Source organism: Trematomus bernacchii, unplaced genomic scaffold (genome assembly GCF_902827165.1).
Source record: "Trematomus bernacchii unplaced genomic scaffold, fTreBer1.1, whole genome shotgun sequence".
Classification (NCBI taxonomy): Eukaryota; Metazoa; Chordata; class Actinopteri; order Perciformes; family Nototheniidae; genus Trematomus; species Trematomus bernacchii.
This window is the reverse complement of record NW_022987666.1, coordinates 819,403-840,906: the sequence shown is the minus strand read 5'-3', so window position 1 is coordinate 840,906 and position 21,504 is coordinate 819,403. Positions and strand designations below refer to the sequence as shown.

The 21,504-nt window shown below is 41.9% G+C and overlaps 1 protein-coding gene across 1 annotated transcript in view; it reads right to left on the bottom strand.

Moving 5' to 3' along the window:
• Positions 1-21,504, bottom strand: part of LOC117487158 — a 49,268-nt gene that overhangs the window by 1,246 nt on the left and 26,518 nt on the right. The window contains exon 4 of the mRNA XM_034135813.1: positions 4,761-5,150. Coding sequence (XP_033991704.1) covers positions 4,761-5,150 — 390 coding nt within the window. The remainder of the gene's footprint in view (positions 1-4,760; positions 5,151-21,504) is intronic.

Here is a 21,504-nt window from a genome sequence, read left to right as displayed (position 1 = left end):
TTGTATTAGTACCAACGATTGTGCGTGAAAAGTCTTTCACTGACTGTGATGATCCTAAAAACAGATTACTGACCATTTCTTGGTTAATGATTAAACGTTTGATAACACTAGATAGTTATAATATAGCTGACTCATTGTGTGCTCAGTCCCAAGGATAGCCATGTGACGAGTGAAGACATGCCACATATAACAAGGAGCAATGACTGTGCTGAAGTTGATCTACAACTCTGGTGCTAATGCATGACATTCTGTAATAATCAGCTATTGGCTTCAGATCAGTCCAAAGGTTTGCTGTGCATTACTGAAGCGCAGCTTATTCAAAGGGACTGTAGCTAAGGCTGGGAGAAGTTTTGTTCATGGAAAGGTCCACTGATGAACAAAACTTGGAGATGGTAGAACTGTTTAGAAGACAACAATTATGCAATTTTTATTGAGTAACATTTGAAAAACGATCATTAATCAATGCTAAATTGAGAGTTAATACATCTTAAGCTATGGTTATTTAACAAACAATGACATGATAATAAGGGTTTTTTCCTATGCAAACAGTCGGTTCAAAAGATGGGAGCAGTGCCATGTCGATAGGGTATACTAGTATCAGTGGCGGATCTAGACAATTTGACATGGGGTGGCAAAGGGGTGGCAAGAGGTTTTGGCAGGGGGGCGTGGGAGGATCGATGAATCCACCACACAAAACATTAAAACACAAATATACATTTAAACTATGTATTGTTATAGTATCACAAAAGGAACATGCCCAGTGATCAAACAAAACAAGACTGTGCACTAATCTACCCGCACAATTTTTCTCTGGTGTCGGAATGTCTCGCTATGTTAGTACATTCTTAAAAAACAAAACACCATTTAATTTCGGGTTAAAATGTGTTGTAACTGCGTTACTGAGCATTGTAACGCGTAATATATTACCCAAGTTTCATTAGTAATGCGTTACATTACTTCGTTACAGCAAAAAGTAATATATTACTGTAACTCTGTTACTTTTGTAATGCGTTACACCCAACACTGATTATTATGCATCATTTATTTCCCCTAATTGTTCCTGCGTGTTTCCCAAAACCAACACACACTTCTCAACTTCCAGGGAAAGATCACGAAAGCTGAAAAGAGGATTTCTTGTTCCATTACTAAGTCTTGCCATATTTCCCACCGCACATGATGTCAGTAAACATGCCTTCAGAAATGCAACCACAGCGCCACCTTGTGGTCACATGTTTTTAAAACCTCTAATGATCTGTGGTGCTGTATTCACACTTAATTCGATTAAACAGGCCTTCACACAGGCATATATCATGTTTTAAGTGTTCATTAAAGTGCAATGTCCGTGCCAAAAAAACGAATACATACATAAAATGTATTGTATTTTATTTTAAATACTATATGCATGCCTTTGTATCGAATAGTGTGTTATGTATTTGTTTCCTCTCTATCTATACTGCTGGAAAAATGAAAATGTGCCCTCTGTTGGACAGATAAAGGAATGGTATTGGTGTTTATATCCTATTATTGTTATTATTATAATTAATTATGTCGAAGACATTTAAATGGATTAAATAATATTTAGCAAAAGAACATTAAAATACAACAAAAAAACGAAGCAATTTAAAGTAAGACACATTTAAAAAATAAATAAAAACAACCGTCAAAAAATCTTTATGTGAGAAATTGCTGCTTTTCAATAATTGTCTTTATTTCCCCTAATTGTTCCTGCGTGTTTTCACCAAAACAACACACACTTCTCAACTTCCAGGGAAAGATCACAAAAGCTGAAAAGAGGATTTCTTGTTCCATTACTAAGTCTTGAATTGCCATATTTCCCACAGCGCAGGATGTCAGTAAACATGCCTTTAGAAATGCAACCACACACACACACACACACACACACACACACACACACACACACACACACACACACACACACACACAGAAAACACACACACACAGAAAACACACACACACAGAAAACACACACACACACACACAGAAAACACACACACACAGAAAACACACACACACACACACACACACACACACACACACACACACACACACACACACACACACGTCTTAAACACTCCACTATCGTTCCTGTCCCGAAAAAGACAATCATCACCTGCCCCAACGACTACCGCCCAGTAGCACTCACCTCCACCATAATGAAGTGCTTTGAGCGGTTAGTCAAATTATTCATCACCTCCTCCCTCCCTGAATCTCTGGACCCCCTGCAGTTTGCCCACAGAGCAAACAGGTCCACAGACGACGCCATAGCCCTCACCCTCCACACTGCCCTCTCACACCTGGACCCGAAGAACAGGAACACATATGTGAGAATGCTGTTCATTGACTACAGTTCAGCATTCAATACCATTGTGCCCTCCAAGCTGGCCATCAAGCTCAGAGAGCTCGGGCTCAACAGCGCCCTCTGTGACTGGATCCTGAACTTCTTGACGGGTAGACCCCAGGCAGTGCGGGTGGGAAACATCACATCCTCCACCCTGATCCTCAACACCGGAGCCCCTCAAGGCTGCGTGCTCAGCCCTCTCCTCTACTCCCTGTTCACCCACGACTGCGTGGCCACACACAGCTCCAACACCATCGTGAAGTTTGCTGATGACACGACCGTCATCGGCCAGATCACAGACGATGACGAGGCGGCGTACAGAGAGGAGGTCGAAAACCTGACATATTGGTGCCAGGATAACAACCTCCATCTCAACATCAGCAAATCAAAGGAGCTGATTGTGGACTACAGGAAGCAGCAGGGAGAGGGACACGCCCCCATCGCCATCAATGGGACTACGGTGGAGAGAGTCAAAAGCTTCAGGTTCCTTGGGGTCCACATCACTGAGGACCTGACATGGTCTCTTCACACCACCACCATCACCAAGAAAGCTCGACAGCGGCTCTTCTTCCTCCGAGGTTCAAAATGGATTCCAGGATACTCTGCAACTTCTACAGGTGCTCCATAGAGAGCATCCTGACCTTCTACAGGTGCACCGTAGAGAGGATCCTCACTGGCAGCATCACGGCCTGGTACGGCAGCTGCACCGCCCTCAATCGTAAGGCTTTACAGAGGGTGGTGAAAACTGCACAGCACATCACCAGGACGGAGCTGCCATCCATGGAGGACCTTTACTCCCAGCGGCTCAGGAAGAAATCACTACGGATTATCAAAGACCCCCATCACCCCAGCCACAAACTGTTCTTTCTGTTGCCGTCTGGCAGACGTTACCGCAGCATCCTGGCAAGGACAAGAAGATTCGGAGACAGTTTCTTCCCGCGGGCAGTGAGACTGTTAAAAAATGGAACTGTTGAAACAACTTCAAACATTCATCTGCTACTCAGTAGTATGTATCTAATACCTAATAAATATATATATATATATATCATTCCAATAACTTGTATATAGACTCTATTGCACTATTCCACATCATAACTTTATTTTATTTTATAACTATTATTCTTTTTGTATTGCTCTTGCTCTTATTGTTATTATGTTATTATGTTGCATTGTTGGAGAAGCCTGTGACATAAGATTTTCAACTACATAATTACTCTGTAGCTATGTCAGATTGACAATAAAGAACCTTGAACCTTGAACCTTGAAAGGGGAGTGATTAGTCAAATATGCATAAATAAAAAGAAAGAATGCAGACTAGGTAAAATACAGATAGGAGAGAGGAGGTGATCAAATATGTGTTATTGCTTGTGAGCATATTCTAATGGTTTTTTGATGATTGAAATATATACAGTTCTGTTTCATATGAGTGTTGAGAGCTGTATCCATACACCTCTTAATGTTGCCCTCAAAGTGCACCAGATTGATGCATTCAACTTCAATTTAAAGAAAAACAAATCTTCCAGGGGGTGCATGCCCCCGGACCCCCCAACAGGAGGTGAGGTCACCACAAATAAAACAGGTTCACATGGATAGGATACTAGATAAGTGTGCACACTCATTATATACACTACACATTCTTGGATTTGTTAACACTATAGTCCCTAATATATTTGTAGAAAGGCAGGAAATGGAATTAAATTGAGAAAATGTTTCATTGCGGAGGACCCCCTGTTTTGTGTCCCCCCCACTTCTCAAACCAAAGTTACACCCTTGCCCCTGCAGATGGTTGATCAGTGTGTAGCATGCTCCACCCTCAGACGCGCTGCCACCAGCCCCCTCAGACAGATCACTGCATCCGTCCATCCCACTCCAGCAACTTGGTTCTTTCTACTTTTCCAGATCGCTCATTTTGCATTAGCAAACAAGAAATGTATCAGTACTATAGTTTCCCTCTTTTTCAGGATGTATTTGGGGCCATGGACACAAAGTGGTATGGAGAAAACCTCCCCCAACCCTTCCACCCACTCCTGTAACATTTTTTTTAGACCAGCTAATCTGGGACAGGACACCACTAAATGCTCCAATGTTTCTGCTATAAAACAGAACGGACAGCGCCCCCTTGTGCCTGGGTCAAAATGAGCTCTGTATTTGTTAGTGGCTATTGCTCCATGTATGATTCTCCATTGGATGTCAGCCATCCGTTTCTCAACCGGAGATTTATACAGGATCCGCCAGCTGCCCTGAGGGGAAAAGCCCAAGCCAAACACATCTGTCCACCTCGACTCTCTGACGCCTGCGAGTGAGCTGAGGTTTAGCACCTTTACGCAGCTAAGGTATAGCTGCTTCCCATTGCAGGAGCTGAACGTTCCAGGTGTTAGAGTCCCCAGTGATAGCAGGAGACCATCCTCCTCTCTCCATTCCCCCACCGCAGGACCCACACTCAAGGCAGGAAAGACATACTCATGTCCCTTTCCCCACTGGTCAGCCAGATCTGCATCCAGAGCAAAAGTCCGGTGGGATGGCGACAGCGACTGCCACACCTCATCTACCAAGTTCTCCAGAACTCGGGTTGATCGAATGCCCGTCACCTCAGCCGGTGTTTCTGTGGAGATCCCTGTCAAAGGGCCAAGTTTTACCACTCCCGCTTCAATGAACGCGTTCTTTAGGGTGGCTGAAGAGAAAAGGGTTCCAGAAAGAAAACCAGTGTCAAAGAGTGGCTCCTCAAACAGCCACATCCCAGGCTGGGGGTCGGGTGGTCTGGTAAAACTCAGAATCTTCCAGGCATTGATGACTGAGCAGTAAAAAGGAAACACAGAAACAGGTGTTTATCCAAATCAAAGCCCCCTGCCCTCCAGAGCAACAGCCGGGCCATAGCCAGCCAGCAGGGAGAGGCACCATACAGCAGCCGCTGAGCTGCCTGCAGTCTAAAAGCAGCAGTCCTCGCAGTAATGTCCACAAGGCCCTGCCCCCCTCCGCCACAGGTAGGTACAGGACCGATGCAGGCACCCAGTGATGACCCGACCAGAAGAAATCCACGAGGAGCCGCTGCAGTTGTTTCATGAGGCCCGGCGGTGGGGTTAACACCTGGAGTCTGTGCCACAGAAGGGTCAACAGGTCATGGTGGTGGGCTGTTACAGACCCCCCTCAGCTGTCAAGGACTCCTTGTCTTCACTAGCAAATCTTTTATCTCAACTTGACTACAAGGAAATAGTGCTACTTGGTGATTTTAACTGGGACTGGTTAACTGCAGTATCAGAGGATTTTAAAAACCTTTGTATCTCTCTGAATGTTACTCAGATTGTTGACAGTCCTACTCGCCCTAACATTAAGTCCCCTAATAAATCCTCCCTAATTGATCTCATTAGTGCGAATGCTGTGCCACAGCATTCCACTATAGTACTTCAATTTCTTTATTCTTTCCGCTTAAAATTATTATTTCAGCCAATACTTTGGCTCTCCATAACTTCAGCTTACTTTCAGCTACAGAAACCATTCAAATATCAAACTATTCAGCCTGTTCAGGAATCGATGGGAAACCTTCAACTTTTTAAAAATATTTTATACTTTTTGAAATATTCAGCTTTTTAAACTCTTTTTTTTAACATTGAAGTCAATGGGAGATGCCTTCAAATCCTCTTTTCCTACACTTTGCGCCAAATGCTACTCCTTCCACATACTTTCAGCTAGACACTTCATTCCAACTTTCAAATGATCACAACAACTTCAGCTATTCAAACTTGACTTTTATTTTTGATATCTTTTACACTTCTTGAGATAATTAACTTTGTTTGGAGCTTGGTAAAGAGGCTTTCTTCAGATTTTAACACTAGTGTGGATGGAGCAGCTCGTTAAGTCTAGAGTGCTTTGATCTCAAAACAGAGTGCAGCAGTTCTTCAAATTCTCCCCCAAAAATGTTTTAAACTTGCCATAATTCCCAAACCCTACACTCCTCAGACATATTTTTTCATGAAAAACGTAGGAAAACCTCTCCTAGGTTGGAAAATGAAAAAAAATTAAGAAGAAATATTAAACAAAAGGCCTCTTGAGGGCATGAAGAGACAAAAAGTCCAGCTAGCTCCCAATTGATTCCCATGTTAAATCTTTCCGGAACTTTCTTCAGAACAGAGAGAAGTACACTTTAGACAAACTGCTCCCATCTCCACATTTTACACACAAAACCAAAAAAAACAACATATATCAGTTCATTGGGGTTCCCTGATGCTCACGGTCTGGTCATTTTTTGATAGGAGCCATAGTTTTTCAACAGGTGGCAAAATTGCAACCTGGTCTCACCAGAATGCGTGACTCCACCACGACTCCTTAACACCGCATTGCGTGGTGGAGTCACGAACTTTGCTACATTTACGTGTCTGCACCACGCAAACAACCCCAATGTAAAGTGAACTAGAAAATGCATTTCCTGCAGAAAATGCGTGCGAATGCTGTAAACTGTGAACATTTGTGGCTGAATTTAGCTGAAAATGCAGAAAAAGCTGAATGTTATTAGCTGAATGGTAGCTGCTTTTAGCTACAAAAATGGAGAAAAAGCTTAATATTTAAAAGAAAAGGTTTAAACAAACATGTATAGCCTTGATGTCCTGAAATAGCTGAATAATGTAATAATGGTTTCTGCAGCTGAAAATAGGCTGAAGGAGTTAAATATCAGATGTAAGTAGTAGTGAAGGAATTTGTATTAAGATGAGAAAAGAAAGTAAAAAGGCTTGGGAAAGCAGCAGAATATTTGAACTACAAACTTTTGAACTAACTTGATGGTGAATTATCTGTCGCCATGGCAACGGCATTTGATGACACCCCATAATACGCTTAGATGTGTTGATGGCTGCATCGTTACCAAACCTGTGAAGTTTTGGGCCATTTCGAGCATTTTCACTGAAGTTATGAGCAAACCGTGTTTCATGGTGAGCATTGTGTTGCCATGGCAACGACATTTGAAGAAATCTCAAAACTGTCCCGTAGATGTCTTCACGGCTGGACTGTTAGCACACATATGAAGTTTGAGCACTTTTTGAAAATGTTCATAGTAGTTATACATTACATTAGGAGGTTACATTACTCTCTCTCTTCTCTTGATCGCCCTCTCTCTTCTCTTGATCACCCTCTCAATCTTCTATCGCCCTCTCTCTCTTCTCTTGATCGCCCTCTCTCTCTTCTCTCTCTCTTCTCTTGCTCGTCCTCTCTCTCTTGATCGCCCTCTCTCTCCTCTTGATCGCCCTCTCTCTCTCCTCTTGATCGCCCTCTCTCTCTCCTCTTGATCGCCCTCTCTCTCTTCTCTTGATCGCCCACTCTCTCTCCTATTGATCGCCCACTCTCTCTCCTCTTGATCGCCCTCTCTCTCTCCTCTTGATCGCCCTCTCTCTCTCCTCTTGATCGCCCTCTCTCTCTCCTCTTGATCGCCCTCTCTCACTTCTCTTGATCGCCCTCTCTCTCTCTTCTCTTGATCGCCCTCTCTCTCTCCTATTGATCGCCCACTCTCTCTCCTCTTGATCGCCCTCTCTCTCTCCTCTTGATCGCCCTCTCTCTCTCCTCTTGATCGCCCTCTCTCTCTCCTCTTGATCACCCTCTCTCTCTTCTCTTGATCGCCCTCTCTCTCTCTTCTCTTGATCGCCCTCTCTCTTCTCTTGATCGCCCTCTCTCTCTCTTCTCTTGATCGCCCTCTCTCTCTTCTCTTGATCGCCCTCTTCTCTTGATCGCCCTCTCTCTCTTCTCTTGATCGCCCTCTCTCTTCTCTTGCTCGCCCTCTTTCTCTCCTCTTGATCGCCCTCTCTCTCTCTTCTCTTGATCGCCCTCTCTCTCTCCTCTTGATCGCCCTCTCTCTCTCTTCTCTTGATCGCCCTCTCTCTCTCCTCTTGATCGCCCTCTCTCTCTCCTCTTGATCGCCCTCTCTCTCTCCTCTTGCTCGCCCTCTCTCTCTTGATCGCCCTCTCTCTCTCTTCTCTTGATCGCCCTCTCTCTTCTCTTGATCGCCCTCTCTCTCTCTCTTCTCTTGATCGCCCTCTCTCTCTTCTCTTGATCGCCCTCTTCTCTTGATCGCCCTCTCTCTCTTCTCTTGATCGCCCTCTCTCTTCTCTTGCTCGCCCTCTTTCTCTCCTCTTGATCGCCCTCTCTCTCTCTTCTCTTGATCGCCCTCTCTCTCTCCTCTTGATCGCCCTCTCTCTCTCCTCTTGATCGCCTTCTCTCTCTCCTCTTGATCGCTCTCTCTCTCCTCTTGATCGCCATCTCTCTCTCCTCTTGATCGCCCTCTCTCTCTCCTCTTGATCGCCCACTCTCTCTCCTCTTGATCGCCCTCTCTCTCTCCTCTTGATCGCCCTCTCTCTCTCCTCTTGATCGCCCTCTCTCCTCTTGATTGCCCTCTCTCTCTCTTCTCTTGATTGCCCTCTCACTTCTCTTGATCGCCCTCTCTTCTCTTGATGTGTCTGTGAGAGAGAGGGAGTGTGTGTGTGTGTGTGTGAGAGAGAGAGAGAGTCTGTCTGTCTGTCTGTCTGTCTGTCTGTGTGTCTGTGTGTCTGTGTGTGTGTGTGTGAGAGAGAGAGGTAGTGGTGAATGTTTACAAACACCTGTGTGTGTAAACCCAGAGATGAAAGGTTACCATGGTGACGACTTATGACAATTTACCCACTGCAGCACTGAGTCCCATTAAGAATGCATTGAGGTTTGTATCTGACAATTTTGCCACCTGTTAAAAAACCATGGCTCCTATCAAAAAATTACCAGACCGTGAGCATCAGGGAACCCAAATGAACTGATATATGTTGTTTTTTTTGGTTTTGTGTGTAAAATGTGGAGATGCGAGCAGTTTGTCTAAAGTGTACTTCTCTCTGTTCTGAAGAAAGTTCCGGAAAGATTTAACATGGGAATCAATTGGGAGCTAGGTGGACTTTTTGTCTCTTCATGCCCTCAAGAGGCATTTTGTTTAATATTTCTTCTTAATTTTTTTTAATTTTCCAACCTAGGAGAGGTTTTCCTACGTTTTTCATGAAAAAATATGTCTGAGGAGTGTAGGGTTTGGGAATTATGGCAAGTTTAAAACATTTTTTGGGGAGCACTGCTGCACTCTGTTTTGAGATCAAAGCACTCTAGACTTAACGAGCTGTTCCATCCACACTAATGTTAAAATCTGAAGAAAGCCTCTTTACCAAGCTCCAAACAAAGTTAATTATCTCAAGAAGTGTAAAAGATATCAAAAATAAAAGTCAAGTTTGAATAGCTGAAGGTGTTGTGATCATTTGAAAGTTGGAATGAAGTGTCTAGCTGAAAGTATGTGGAAGGAGTAGCATTTGGCGCAAGGTGTAGGAAAAGAGGATTTGAAGGCATCTCCCATTGACTTCAATGTTAAAAAAAGAGTTTAAAAAGCTGAATATTTCAAAAAGTATAAAATATTTTTAAAAAGTTGAAGGTTTCCCATCGATTCCTGAACAGGCTGAATAGTTTAATATTTGAATGGTTTCTGTAGCTGAAAGTAAGCTGAAGTTATGGAGTGCCAAAGTATTGGCTGAAATAATAAGGGGAAGAATAAAGTTTTGAAGTACTATAGTGGAATGCTGTGGCACAGCATTCGCACTAATGAGGCTCCTTTGTCGTGGTGCACACACGCATTTCTACAACGTCCAGCAGTGAGCTTTTATTCTATAAAACGTTTTTAAAATCTACTTTATAGCTTGTAGTAACTCACAGGGGGCTTCTTTTATTTTATTTGTATTCATAATAATTTTTATTTTTCGTCATAATGTATTATGGTGCATTATTCACCAATGTTTGTTCTCAAAAAACAATGCATTGTGTGTAATACAACTGTGATTTTTATTAAATTAGTTCGTTTTTAAGGAAGGCCAGAGCTTCAGCTGTGTCAAAGAGATTGTTCCCTTTAGTTAACGTTATTTAAAAGATAATTATATTCTTATTTGATTAAGTCCCCTTTATTGTATTACGGACCCAAAGAGCTGAGCGTCCATTCCCATTGGATAACAGAGCATTTTACACCCGGAAGTAAGTATTCTCCTTACTGTCCATTGATTTTATTTACAGTGATATCTGCACTACTCATCAACTCAAAAACACCAGATTATCCTTGTTAATTACACAACATTGATTGGTTTAAATTGTGTACAATGCTTTTGTATTTTCCCCTTTCGATTCGGAGAAACAAATATTTGTTCGGAGTGTGTGGATGGCAGAAGGCACTACACTACCCAGAATCCTCAGCTATGGGACTACACCATGTGCTTAGAACGTGTCCTACCCAAGCCCCCAGGAAGTGCGCCGGACTCTGATGAAAATATTCGTGCTGGCCAAACGGCGGTACTACACTTCCTTTTGGTTGCCAGGCCCGGAAACACTTTTTCCCATTGACTTACATGGGGAAAGAGTGGTCTGTAAATCGTTGGATAATTTTTTTTAAACTAAATAAACTACCCAGTATAAACACTTGTATAGCCCTTATTAAAAACATTCGTTCCTCAAGTTGTAAAAATGTGCTAATAACGTTATTCTGAGAGTTATTTCCCTCTGCATTATGAACGCGCATCTAACCCACGGGACCGCGCCGCCCGGCACGTTCATGTTACGTGTTCAGCACTAGTACATGCGTTTATCTTTACCCATGGATGCACAATAAGAACGGACCCATATCGCCTTACTGCCAGCCCACGGAGCTGTAATAATGGATATATTGCACATGTTTGCTGTAATTCATCATTTGTAAAATATTATACTGGCTGTATGATTAAATCTTGTACCGTAAATGTTGTATTAAATAAAGTTAATATTACCGACGTAGATTAACGTCACTGTAGCTTCTTATTGCACTAAGAAGCTTATTGCACTGTATATATATACATATATATATATACAGTGCAATAATTCTTTCATGCTAAATGAAGCTCTGTTGCTTGGATATCACTAGATCCTGTTACAGCGTAATATAAAAGTACATAACGATTGATGTGTAAATTAGCATAATTACTAGCTAACCGCTAGCTGCTAACTGCTGCCTCGTTAATATCAAATCTATCATAACAAACCATTACCATGCTGTCATGAACGTGCGGTGCTGTTACGTGTACGCAAATTGACGTGCTTGATGTGAACGAGCATTTTGGGGGGCATGGTTAAAGTTGCGCATGCGCTATGAGCGCACATACGGGTACTTCTCAGGCATGCCGGGTAATCTGTGACGTTTCGCTCTCTCAAAAGTTGGGCCATTTTATCATCATGCGCGAATGAGCAACTCTCATAGGAATGAATGAGGCCCCGCCTCCCACGCTGTATCCAGTTCTTATTATACATCCATGGTCCTACCCCCCCCCTTAGGTCACAGGCTCCTCCAACAGTGCAACACAATAAAACAGATAGGCTACACAGAACAAATAGTGCAAGTAAATACAAAAAGAAAAATAGTAAAAAGTGAAATAGTGCAATAAGAGTCTATATACAAGTGATTGGAATATGATATATTAGATAAATAATTTCTAAGTAGCAGCCAGATGAATGTTATGGATGTTGTTTCTAAGTTCAGGTGTTTAATAGTCTTATGGCCTGTGGGATGAAGCTGTCCCTGAGTCTGGTGGTTTTAGTCCGGATGCTGCGGTACCGCCTGCCAGACGGCAGCAGACAGAACAGTTTGTGGGGTGATGGGGGTCTTTTATAATCCTGAGGGCTTTCTTTAAGGTTAACCTGGTATTTTTACTCCACTACATTTATTTTAGTTACTTTACAGATTTGGATTAATGATGTGAAATATAAACAACCCTTAAATCAGACTTTAGTTACACCTGAGTAAAATTCAGTGAATTCAGCCAACAATCAGGCGAGATATTTGGTAGTGGGTGCTTGAGAAGACTAAATATGTATCTGCAGATCCCTAAAGCATATTCATTACTCGTTATTCTCTACTAATAGTTAATTAAAAACTGTATATAATGGCTATTTTGCACATCCCTTTCAAGATTTCAAGATTTTCTAAGGTTTATTGACATATCATATACACAACTACGGTGTAGTTATGCAATGAATGAAACACTTGGGTCACAGGTTCCTCAACAGTGCATTACAAGACATCTATCGATATCTGTGTACCTCCACCATTAAACATATTCTGCACATTTCTTATACTATCTACATACATCTTATAAGAGTATAATTAATATGTATAATATCAGTTAAAATAAGTGCTTCAACATAGTTAACATTGAAGGAAAGTTGATTGTCAAGTTCCAAAACAAACCATGCAATATATTAGACGTTAAGTACTTTGTCAGGCTTAATATCTGTAGATACCCCCAAAGCTTTTTTCTTATTTAAAAGAAGACCTTAACCTAAAGTATTCTTTAATGTTTAAATAAAGCCTTATAAGTTTGTCTGTTTTGCACATCCTCCTATCAGGCACTAAACTGTTTTATTGTAGAGATCACTTACAGTATCTTCTTGATATTTTCTATTCTATATTATTTATATCATTGACCTTCCACTTTCCCACTATATTAAGAGTATGTACTCTTAATATTTAAATGTTTTCATCAAATATAACACATTCAAAAGTGCTTTACAAAAATGAAAGACATTAAGAAAAAGGCATTTTAAAACAGTCAATAAAAAGCAACCCAATCTACCTGCATTGCATTACTCTAAACGTGTAATAACGTGCTTTAACCAGTAGGAGGTGCGGGTTAAAAAGCTGTCAAGTTTACAGTGTTAACAAAATAAAATATACTGCTGTTTCTGGTTTAGTTTACGACGGATATATTCTGTTATTGTTTTGATATTTGTAACACAAAAGCGATGTAAAAAACCCACAGCAACACAGAAAAGATGGTCTTAACATGACCCAGCGGTCTAGTAGTTAATAAAAAACAATAATATCAAAACAAATTATTACTACTAACTTTATTGTGAAATTAAAATAGAACGGTAAAAGAATAGTTTCCGGTCCATTCTGAGGCCCGATCTCTGTAGATAAATAAAGAACTACGACAGATGTGTAATGTTTAATGCAGCCAAACCATTCATTACAATGCATTCATGTGATGACTTTCAAAGAGTAAAGCAAGCACTGCTGAATAAAGTATGATTTGATCTTTGACGAAACGTTTTTTTTCATTGGAATGCAGTTGGAGGTCAACCAATCACAGAGCTTGAGGCAAAGCGGAACAATAGCTGAGGATTCTGGGTAGTGTAGTGTCTTCTACCATCCACACACTCCGAAAACATATTTGTTTCTCCGAATCGAAAGGGGAAAATACAAAAGCATTGTACACAATTTAAACCAATCAATGTTGTGTAATTAACAAGGATAATCTGGTGTTTATGAGTTGATGAGTAGTGCAGATATCACTGTAAATAAAATCAATGGACAGTAAGGAGAATACTTACTTCCGGGTGTAAAATGCTCTGTTATCCAATGGGAATGGACGCTCAGCTCTTTGGGTCCGTAATACAATAAAGGGTACTTAATCAAATAGGAATATAATTATCTTTTAAATAACGTTAACTAAAGGGAACAATCTCTTTGACACAGCTGAAGCTCTGGCCTTCCTTAAAAACGAACTAATTTAATAAAAATCACAGTTGTATTACTTACAATACATTGTTTTTTGAGAACAAACATTGGTGAATAATGCACCATAATACATTCTGACGAAAAATAAAAATTATTATGAATACAAATAAAATAAAAGAAGCCTCCTGTGAGTTACTACAAGCTATACAGTAGATTTTAAAAACGTTTTATAGAATAAAAGCTCACTGCTGGACGTTGTAGAAATGCGTGTGTGCACCACGACAAAGGAGCCTCATTCACTTTACATTGGCGTTGTTTGCGTGGTGCAGACACGTAAATGTAACAAAGTTCGTGACTCCACCACGCAATGCAGTGTTAAGGAGTCATGGTGGAGTCACGCATTCTGGTGAGACCAGGTTGCAAAATTGTCAGATATAATCCTCAATGCATTCTTAATGGGACTCAGTGCTGCAGTTGGAAAATCGTCATAAGTCGTCACCATGGTAACCTTTCATCTCTGGGTTTACACACACAGGTGTTTGTAAACATTCATTCACTACTACTTACATTTAATGTCTTTATTTAACTCCTTCAGCCTAATTTCAGCTGCAGGAACCATTCAAATATCAAACAATTCAGCCTTTTCAGCACATGATGGGAAACTTTCAACTTTTTCAAAATATGTTATACTTTTTAAAATATTCAGCTTTTTAAAGTCTTTTTTTAACATGGAAGTCATTGCAATGCATTTGAGCTGTAACAATTCACACACCCTCTCTCTCTCTCTCTCACAGACAGACAGACAGACAGACAGACACACACTCTCTCTCTCTCTCTCTCTCTCTCACAGACATACAGACAGACAGACACACACACTCTCTCTCTCTCTCTCTCTCTCTCTCTCACACACACACACACACTCTCCCTCTCTCTCACAGACACATCAAGAGAAGTGAGAGAGGGTGATAGAAGAGTGATAGGGTGATCAAGAGAAGAGAGAGGGCGATCAAGAGGAGAGAGAGAGGGCGATCAAGAGAAGAGAGAGAGGGCGATCAAGAGAAAAGAGAGATGGTGATCAAGAGGAGAGAGAGAGGGCGATCAAGAGGAGAGAGAGAGAGGGCGATCAAGAGGAGAGAGAGTGGGCGATCAAGAGGAGAGAGAGTGGGCGATCAAGAGGAGAGAGAGAGGGCGATCAAGAGGAGAGAGAGAGGGCGATCAAGAGGAGAGAGAGAGGGCGATCAAGAGGAGAGAGAGGGCGATCAAGAGAAGAGAGAGGGCGATCAAGAGGAGAGAGAGAGAGGGGGCGATCAAGAGGAGAGAGAGGGCGATCAAGAGAAAAGAGAGGGCGATCAAGAGAAGAGAGAGAGAGGGCGATCAAGAGGAGAGAGAGAGGGCGATCAAGAGAAGAGAGAGGGCGATCAAGAGAAGAGAGAGAGGGCGATCAAGAGAAGAGGGCGATCAAGAGAAGAGAGAGAGGGCGATCAAGAGAAGAGAGAGAGAGGGCGATCAAGAGAAGAGAGAGGGCGATCAAGAGAAGAGAGAGAGAGGGCGATCAAGAGAAGACAGAGAGGGTGATCAAGAGGAGAGAGAGAGGGCGATCAAGAGGAGAGAGAGAGAGGGCGATCAAGAGAAGAGAGAGAGGGTGATCAAGAGGAGAGAGAGAGGGCGATCAAGAGGAGAGAGAGAGGGCGATCAAGAGGAGAGAGAGAGGGCGATCAAGAGAAGAGGGCGATCAAGAGAAGAGAGAGAGGGCGATCAAGAGAAGAGAGAGAGAGGGCGATCAAGAGAAGAGAGAGGGCGATCAAGAGAAGAGAGAGAGAGGGCGATCAAGAGAAGAGAGAGAGGGTGATCAAGAGGAGAGAGAGAGGGCGATCAAGAGGAGAGAGAGAGGGCGATCAAGAGGAGAGAGAGAGGGCGATCAAGAGGAGAGAGAGTGGGCGATCAAGAGGAGAGAGAGTGGGCGATCAAGAGGAGAGAGAGAGGGCGATCAAGAGGAGAGAGAGGGCGATCAAGAGAGAGAGGGCGAGCAAGAGAAGAGAGAGAGAAGAGAGAGAGGGCGATCAAGAGAAGAGAGAGAGGGCGATAGAAGATTGAGAGGGTGATCAAGAGAAGAGAGAGGGCGATCAAGAGAAGAGAGAGAGTAATGTAACCTCCTAATGTAATGTATTACTCCTATGAAAATGTTCAAAACGTGCTCAAACTTCACATGTGTGCTAACAGTCCAGCCGTGAAGACATCTACGGGACAGTTTTGAGATTTCTTCAAATGCCGTTGCCATGGCAACACAATGCTCACCATGAAACACGGTTTTCTCATAACTTCAGTGAAAATGCTCGAAATGGCCCAAAACTTCACAGGTTTGGTAACGATGCAGCCATCAACACATCTAAGCGTATTATGGGGTGTCATCAAATGCCGTTTCCATGGCGACAGATAATTCACCATCAAGTTAGTTCAAAAGTTTGTAGTTCAAATATTCTGCTGCTTTCCCAAGCCTTTTTACTTTCTTTTCTCATCTTAATACAAATTCATTCACGACTACTTACATCTGATATTTAACTCCTTCAGCCTATTTTCAGCTGCAGAAACCATTCTACTATTACATTATTCAGCTATTTCAGGACATCAAGGCTATACATGTTTGTTTAAACCTTTTCTTTTAAATATTAAGCTTTTTCTCCATTTTTGTAGCTAAAAGCAGCTACCATTCAGCTAATAACATTCAGCTTTTTCTGCATTTTCAGCTAAATTCAGCCACAAATGTTCACAGTTTACAGCATTCGCACGCATTTTCTGTAGGAAATGCATTTTCTAGTTAGTGCGAATGCTGTTTACAGCATTCCACTATAGTTCTTCGAATCTTTATTCTTCCCCTTAATATTATTAGTGCGAATGCTGTTTACAGCATTCCACTATAGTACTTCAATTTCTTTATTAGTGCGAATGCTGTTTACAGCATTCCACTATAGTTCTTCGAATCTTTATTCTTCCCCTTATTATTAGTGCGAATGCTGTTTACAGCATTCCACTATAGTTCTTCAAATCTTTATTCTTCCCCTTATTATTATTATTATTATTATTTCAGCCAATACTTTAGCACTCCATAACTTCAGCTTATTTTCAGCTACAGAAACCATTCAAATATTAAACTATTCAGCCTGTTCAGGAATCGATGGGAAACCTTCAACTTTTTAAAAATATTTTATACTTTTTGAAATATTCAGCTTTTTAAACTCTTTTTTTTAACATTGAAGTCAATGGGAGATGCCTTCAAATCCTCTTTTCCTACACTTTGCGCCAAATGCTACTCCTTCCACATACTTTCAGCTAGACACTTCATTCCAACTTTCAAATGATCACAAGACCTTCAGCTATTCAAAATAGATTTTCATTTTTGATATCTTTTACACTTTTTGAGATAATTAACTTTGTTTGGAGCTTGGTAAAGAGGCTTTCTTCAGATTTTGACATTAGTGTGGATGGAGCAGCTCGTTAAGTCTAGAGTGCTTTGATCTCAGAACAGAGTGCAGCTGTGCTCCCCAAAAAATGTTTTAAACTTGCCATAATTCCCAAACCCTACACTCCTCAGACATATTTTTTCATGAAAAACGTAGGAAAACCTCTCCTAGGTTGGAAAATAAAAAAAAATTAAGAAGAAATATTAAACAAAATGCCTCTTGCGGGCATGAAGAGACAAAAAGTCCAGCTACCTCCCAATTGATTCCCATGTTAAATCTTTCCGGAACTTTCTTCAGAACAGAGAGAAGTACACTTTAGACAAACTGCACCCATCTCCACATTTTACACACAAAACCAAAAAAAACAACATATATCAGTTCATTGGGGTTCCCTGATGCTCACGGTATGGTCATTTTTTTTATAGGAGCCATGGTTTTTGAACAGGTGGCAAAATTGTCAGATACAAACCTCAATGCATTCTTAATGGGACTCAGTGCTGCAGTCGTCACCATGGTAACCTTTCATCTCTGGGTTTTCACACACAGGTGTTTGTAAACATTCACCACTACCACTACCACTACCTCTACCTCTCTCTCTCTACCTCTCTCTCTCTCTCTCTCTCTACCTCTCTCTCTCTACCTCTCTACCTCTCTCTCTCTACCTCTCTCTCTCTACCTCTCTCTCTCTCTCTCTCTCTCTCTCTCTGACAGACACACACTCTCTCTCTCTCTCTCTGACAGACACACACTCTCTCTCTCTCTCTCTCTCTCACACACACACACACACACACACACACACACACACACTCACACTCACACTCTCTCTCTCTCTCTCTCTCACAGACAGACACACACTCTCTCTCTCTCTCTCTCTCACACACACACACACACACACACACACACACACACACACACACACACTCTCCCTCGCGATCAAGAGGAGAGAGAGAGGGCAATCAAGAGAAGAGAGAGAGAGGGCGATCAAGAGGAGAGAGAGAGGGCGATCAAGAGAAGAGAGAGAGAGGGCGATCAAGAGGAGAGAGAGCGGGCAATCAAGAGAAGAGAGAGAGAGGGCGATCAAGAGGAGAGAGAGAGGGCGATCAAGAGGAGAGAGAGTGGGCGATCAAGAGGAGAGAGGGCGATCAAGAGGAGAGAGAGGGCGATCAAGAGGAGAGAGAGTGGGCGATCAAGAGGAGAGAGAGAGGGCGATCAAGAGGAGAGGGAGAGGGCGATCAAGAGAAGAGAGAGAGGGCGATAGAAGATTGAGAGGGTGATCAAGAGAAGAGAGAGGGCGATCAAGAGAAGAGAGAGAGTGATCAAGAGAAGAGAGAGAGGGCGATCAAGAGAAGAGGGCGATCAAGAGAAGAGAGAGAGGGCGATCAAGAGAAGAGAGAGAGAGGGCGATCAAGAGAAGAGAGAGGGCGATCAAGAGAAGAGAGAGAGAGGGCGATCAAGAGAAGACAGAGAGGGTGATCAAGAGGAGAGAGAGAGGGCGATCAAGAGGAGAGAGAGAGAGGGCGATCAAGAGAAGAGAGAGAGGGTGATCAAGAGGAGAGAGAGAGGGCGATCAAGAGGAGAGAGAGAGGGCGATCAAGAGGAGAGAGAGAGGGCGATCAAGAGAAGAGGGCGATCAAGAGAAGAGAGAGAGGGCGATCAAGAGAAGAGAGAGAGAGGGCGATCAAGAGAAGAGAGAGGGCGATCAAGAGAAGAGAGAGAGAGGGCGATCAAGAGAAGAGAGAGAGGGTGATCAAGAGGAGAGAGAGAGGGCGATCAAGAGGAGAGAGAGAGGGCGATCAAGAGGAGAGAGAGTGGGCGATCAAGAGGAGAGAGAGTGGGCGATCAAGAGGAGAGAGAGAGGGCGATCAAGAGGAGAGAGAGGGCGATCAAGAGAGAGAGGGCGAGCAAGAGAAGAGAGAGAGAAGAGAGAGAGGGCGATAGAAGATTGAGAGGGTGATCAAGAGAAGAGAGAGGGCGATCAAGAGAAGAGAGAGAGTGATCAAGAGAAGAGAGAGAGTAATGTAACCTCCTAATGTAATGTATAACTCCTATGAAAATGTTCAAAAAGTGCTCAAACTTCACATGTGTGCTAACAGTCCAGCTGTGATGACATCTACGGAACAGTTTTGAGATTTCTTCAAATGCCGTTGCCATGGCAACACAATGCTCACCATGAAACACGGTTTTCTCATAACTTCAGTGAAAATGCTCGAAATGGCCCAAAACTTCACAGGTTTGGTAACGATGCAGCCATCAACACATCTAAGCGTATTATGGGGTGTCATCAAATGCCGTTGCCATGGCGACAGATAATTCACCATCAAGTTAGTTCAAAAGTTTGTAGTTCAAATATTCTGCTGCTTTTCCAAGCCTTTTTACTTTCTTTTCTCATCTTAATACAAATTCATTCACTACTACTTACATCTGATATTTAACTCCTTCAGCCTATTTTCAGCTGCAGAAACCATTCAACTATTACATTATTCAGCTATTTCAGGACATCAAGGCTATACATGTTTTTTTAAACCTTTTCTTTTAAATATTAAGCTTTTTCTGCATTTTTGTAGCTAAAAGCAGCTACCATTCAGCTAATAACATATTCAGCTTTTTCTGCATTTTCAGCTAAATTCAGCCACAAATGTTCACAGTTTACAGCATTCGCACGCATTTTCTGCAGGAAATGCATTTTCTAGTTATTATTATTATTTCAGCCAATACTTTAGCACTCCATAACTTCAGCTTATTTTCAGCTACAGAAACCATTCAAATATTAAACTATTCAGCCTGTTCAGGAATCGATGGGAAACCTTCAATTTAAAAAAAAATGTTATACTTCTTGAAATATTCAGCTTTTTAAACTCTTTTTTTAACATGGAAGTCAATGGGAGATGCCTTCAAATCCTCTTTTCCTACACTTTGTGCTAAATGCTACTCCTTCCACATACTTTCAGCTAGACACTTCATTCCAACTTTCAAATGATCACAAGACCTTCAGCTATTCAAAATTGACTTTTATTTTTGATATCTTTTACACTTCTTGAGATAATTAACTTTGTTTGGAGCTTGGTAGAGAGGCCTTTTTCAGATTTTAACATTAGTGTGGATGGAGCAGCTCGTTAAGTCTAGAGTGCTTTGATCTCAAAACAGAGTGGAGGGGTGCTTCAAATTCTCCTCAAAAAATGTTTTAAACTTGCCATAATTCCCAAACCCTACACTCCTCAGACATAATTTTTCATGAAAAACGTAGGAAAACCTCTCCTAGGTTGGAAAATAAAAAAGAATTAAGAAAAAATATTAAACAAAATGCCTCTTGAGGGCATGAAGAGACAAAAAGTCCAGCTAGCTCCCAATTGATTCCCATGTTAAATCTTTCCGGAACTTTCTTCAGAACAGAGAGAAGTACACTTTAGACAAACTGCTCCCATCTCCACATTTTACACACAAAACCAAAAAAACAAACATATATCAGTTCATTGGGGTTCCCTGATGCTCACGGTCTGGTCATTTTTTGATAGGAGCCATAGTTTTTTAACAGGTGGCAAAATTGTCAGATATAATCCTCAATGCATTCTTAATGGGACTCAGTGCTGCAGTTGGAAAATCGTCATAAGTCGTCACCATGGTAACCTTTCATCTCTGGGTTTACACACACAGGTGTTTGTAAACATTCATTCACTACTACTTACATTTAATGTCTTTATTTAACTCCTTCAGCCTAATTTCAGCTGCAGGAACCATTCAAATATCAAACAATTCAGCCTTTTCAGCACATGATGGGGAAACTTTCAACTTTTTCAAAATATGTTATACTTTTTAAAATATTCAGCTTTTTAAAGTCTTTTTTAACATGGAAGTCATTGCAATGCATTTGAGCTGTAACAATTCACACACCCTCTCTCTCTCTCTCTCACAGACAGACAGACAGACAGACAGACACACACTCTCTCTCTCTCTCTCTCTCACACACACACACACTCTCCCTCTCTCACAGACACATCAAGAGAAGTGAGAGAGGGTGATCAAGAGAAGAGAGAGGGCGATCAAGAGAAGAGAGAGAGAGGGCAATCAAGAGAAGAGAGAGGGCGATCAAGAGGAGAGAGAGAGGGCGATCAAGAGGAGAGAGAGAGGGCGATCAAGAGGAGAGAGAGAGGGCGATCAAGAGGAGAGAGAGTGGCCGA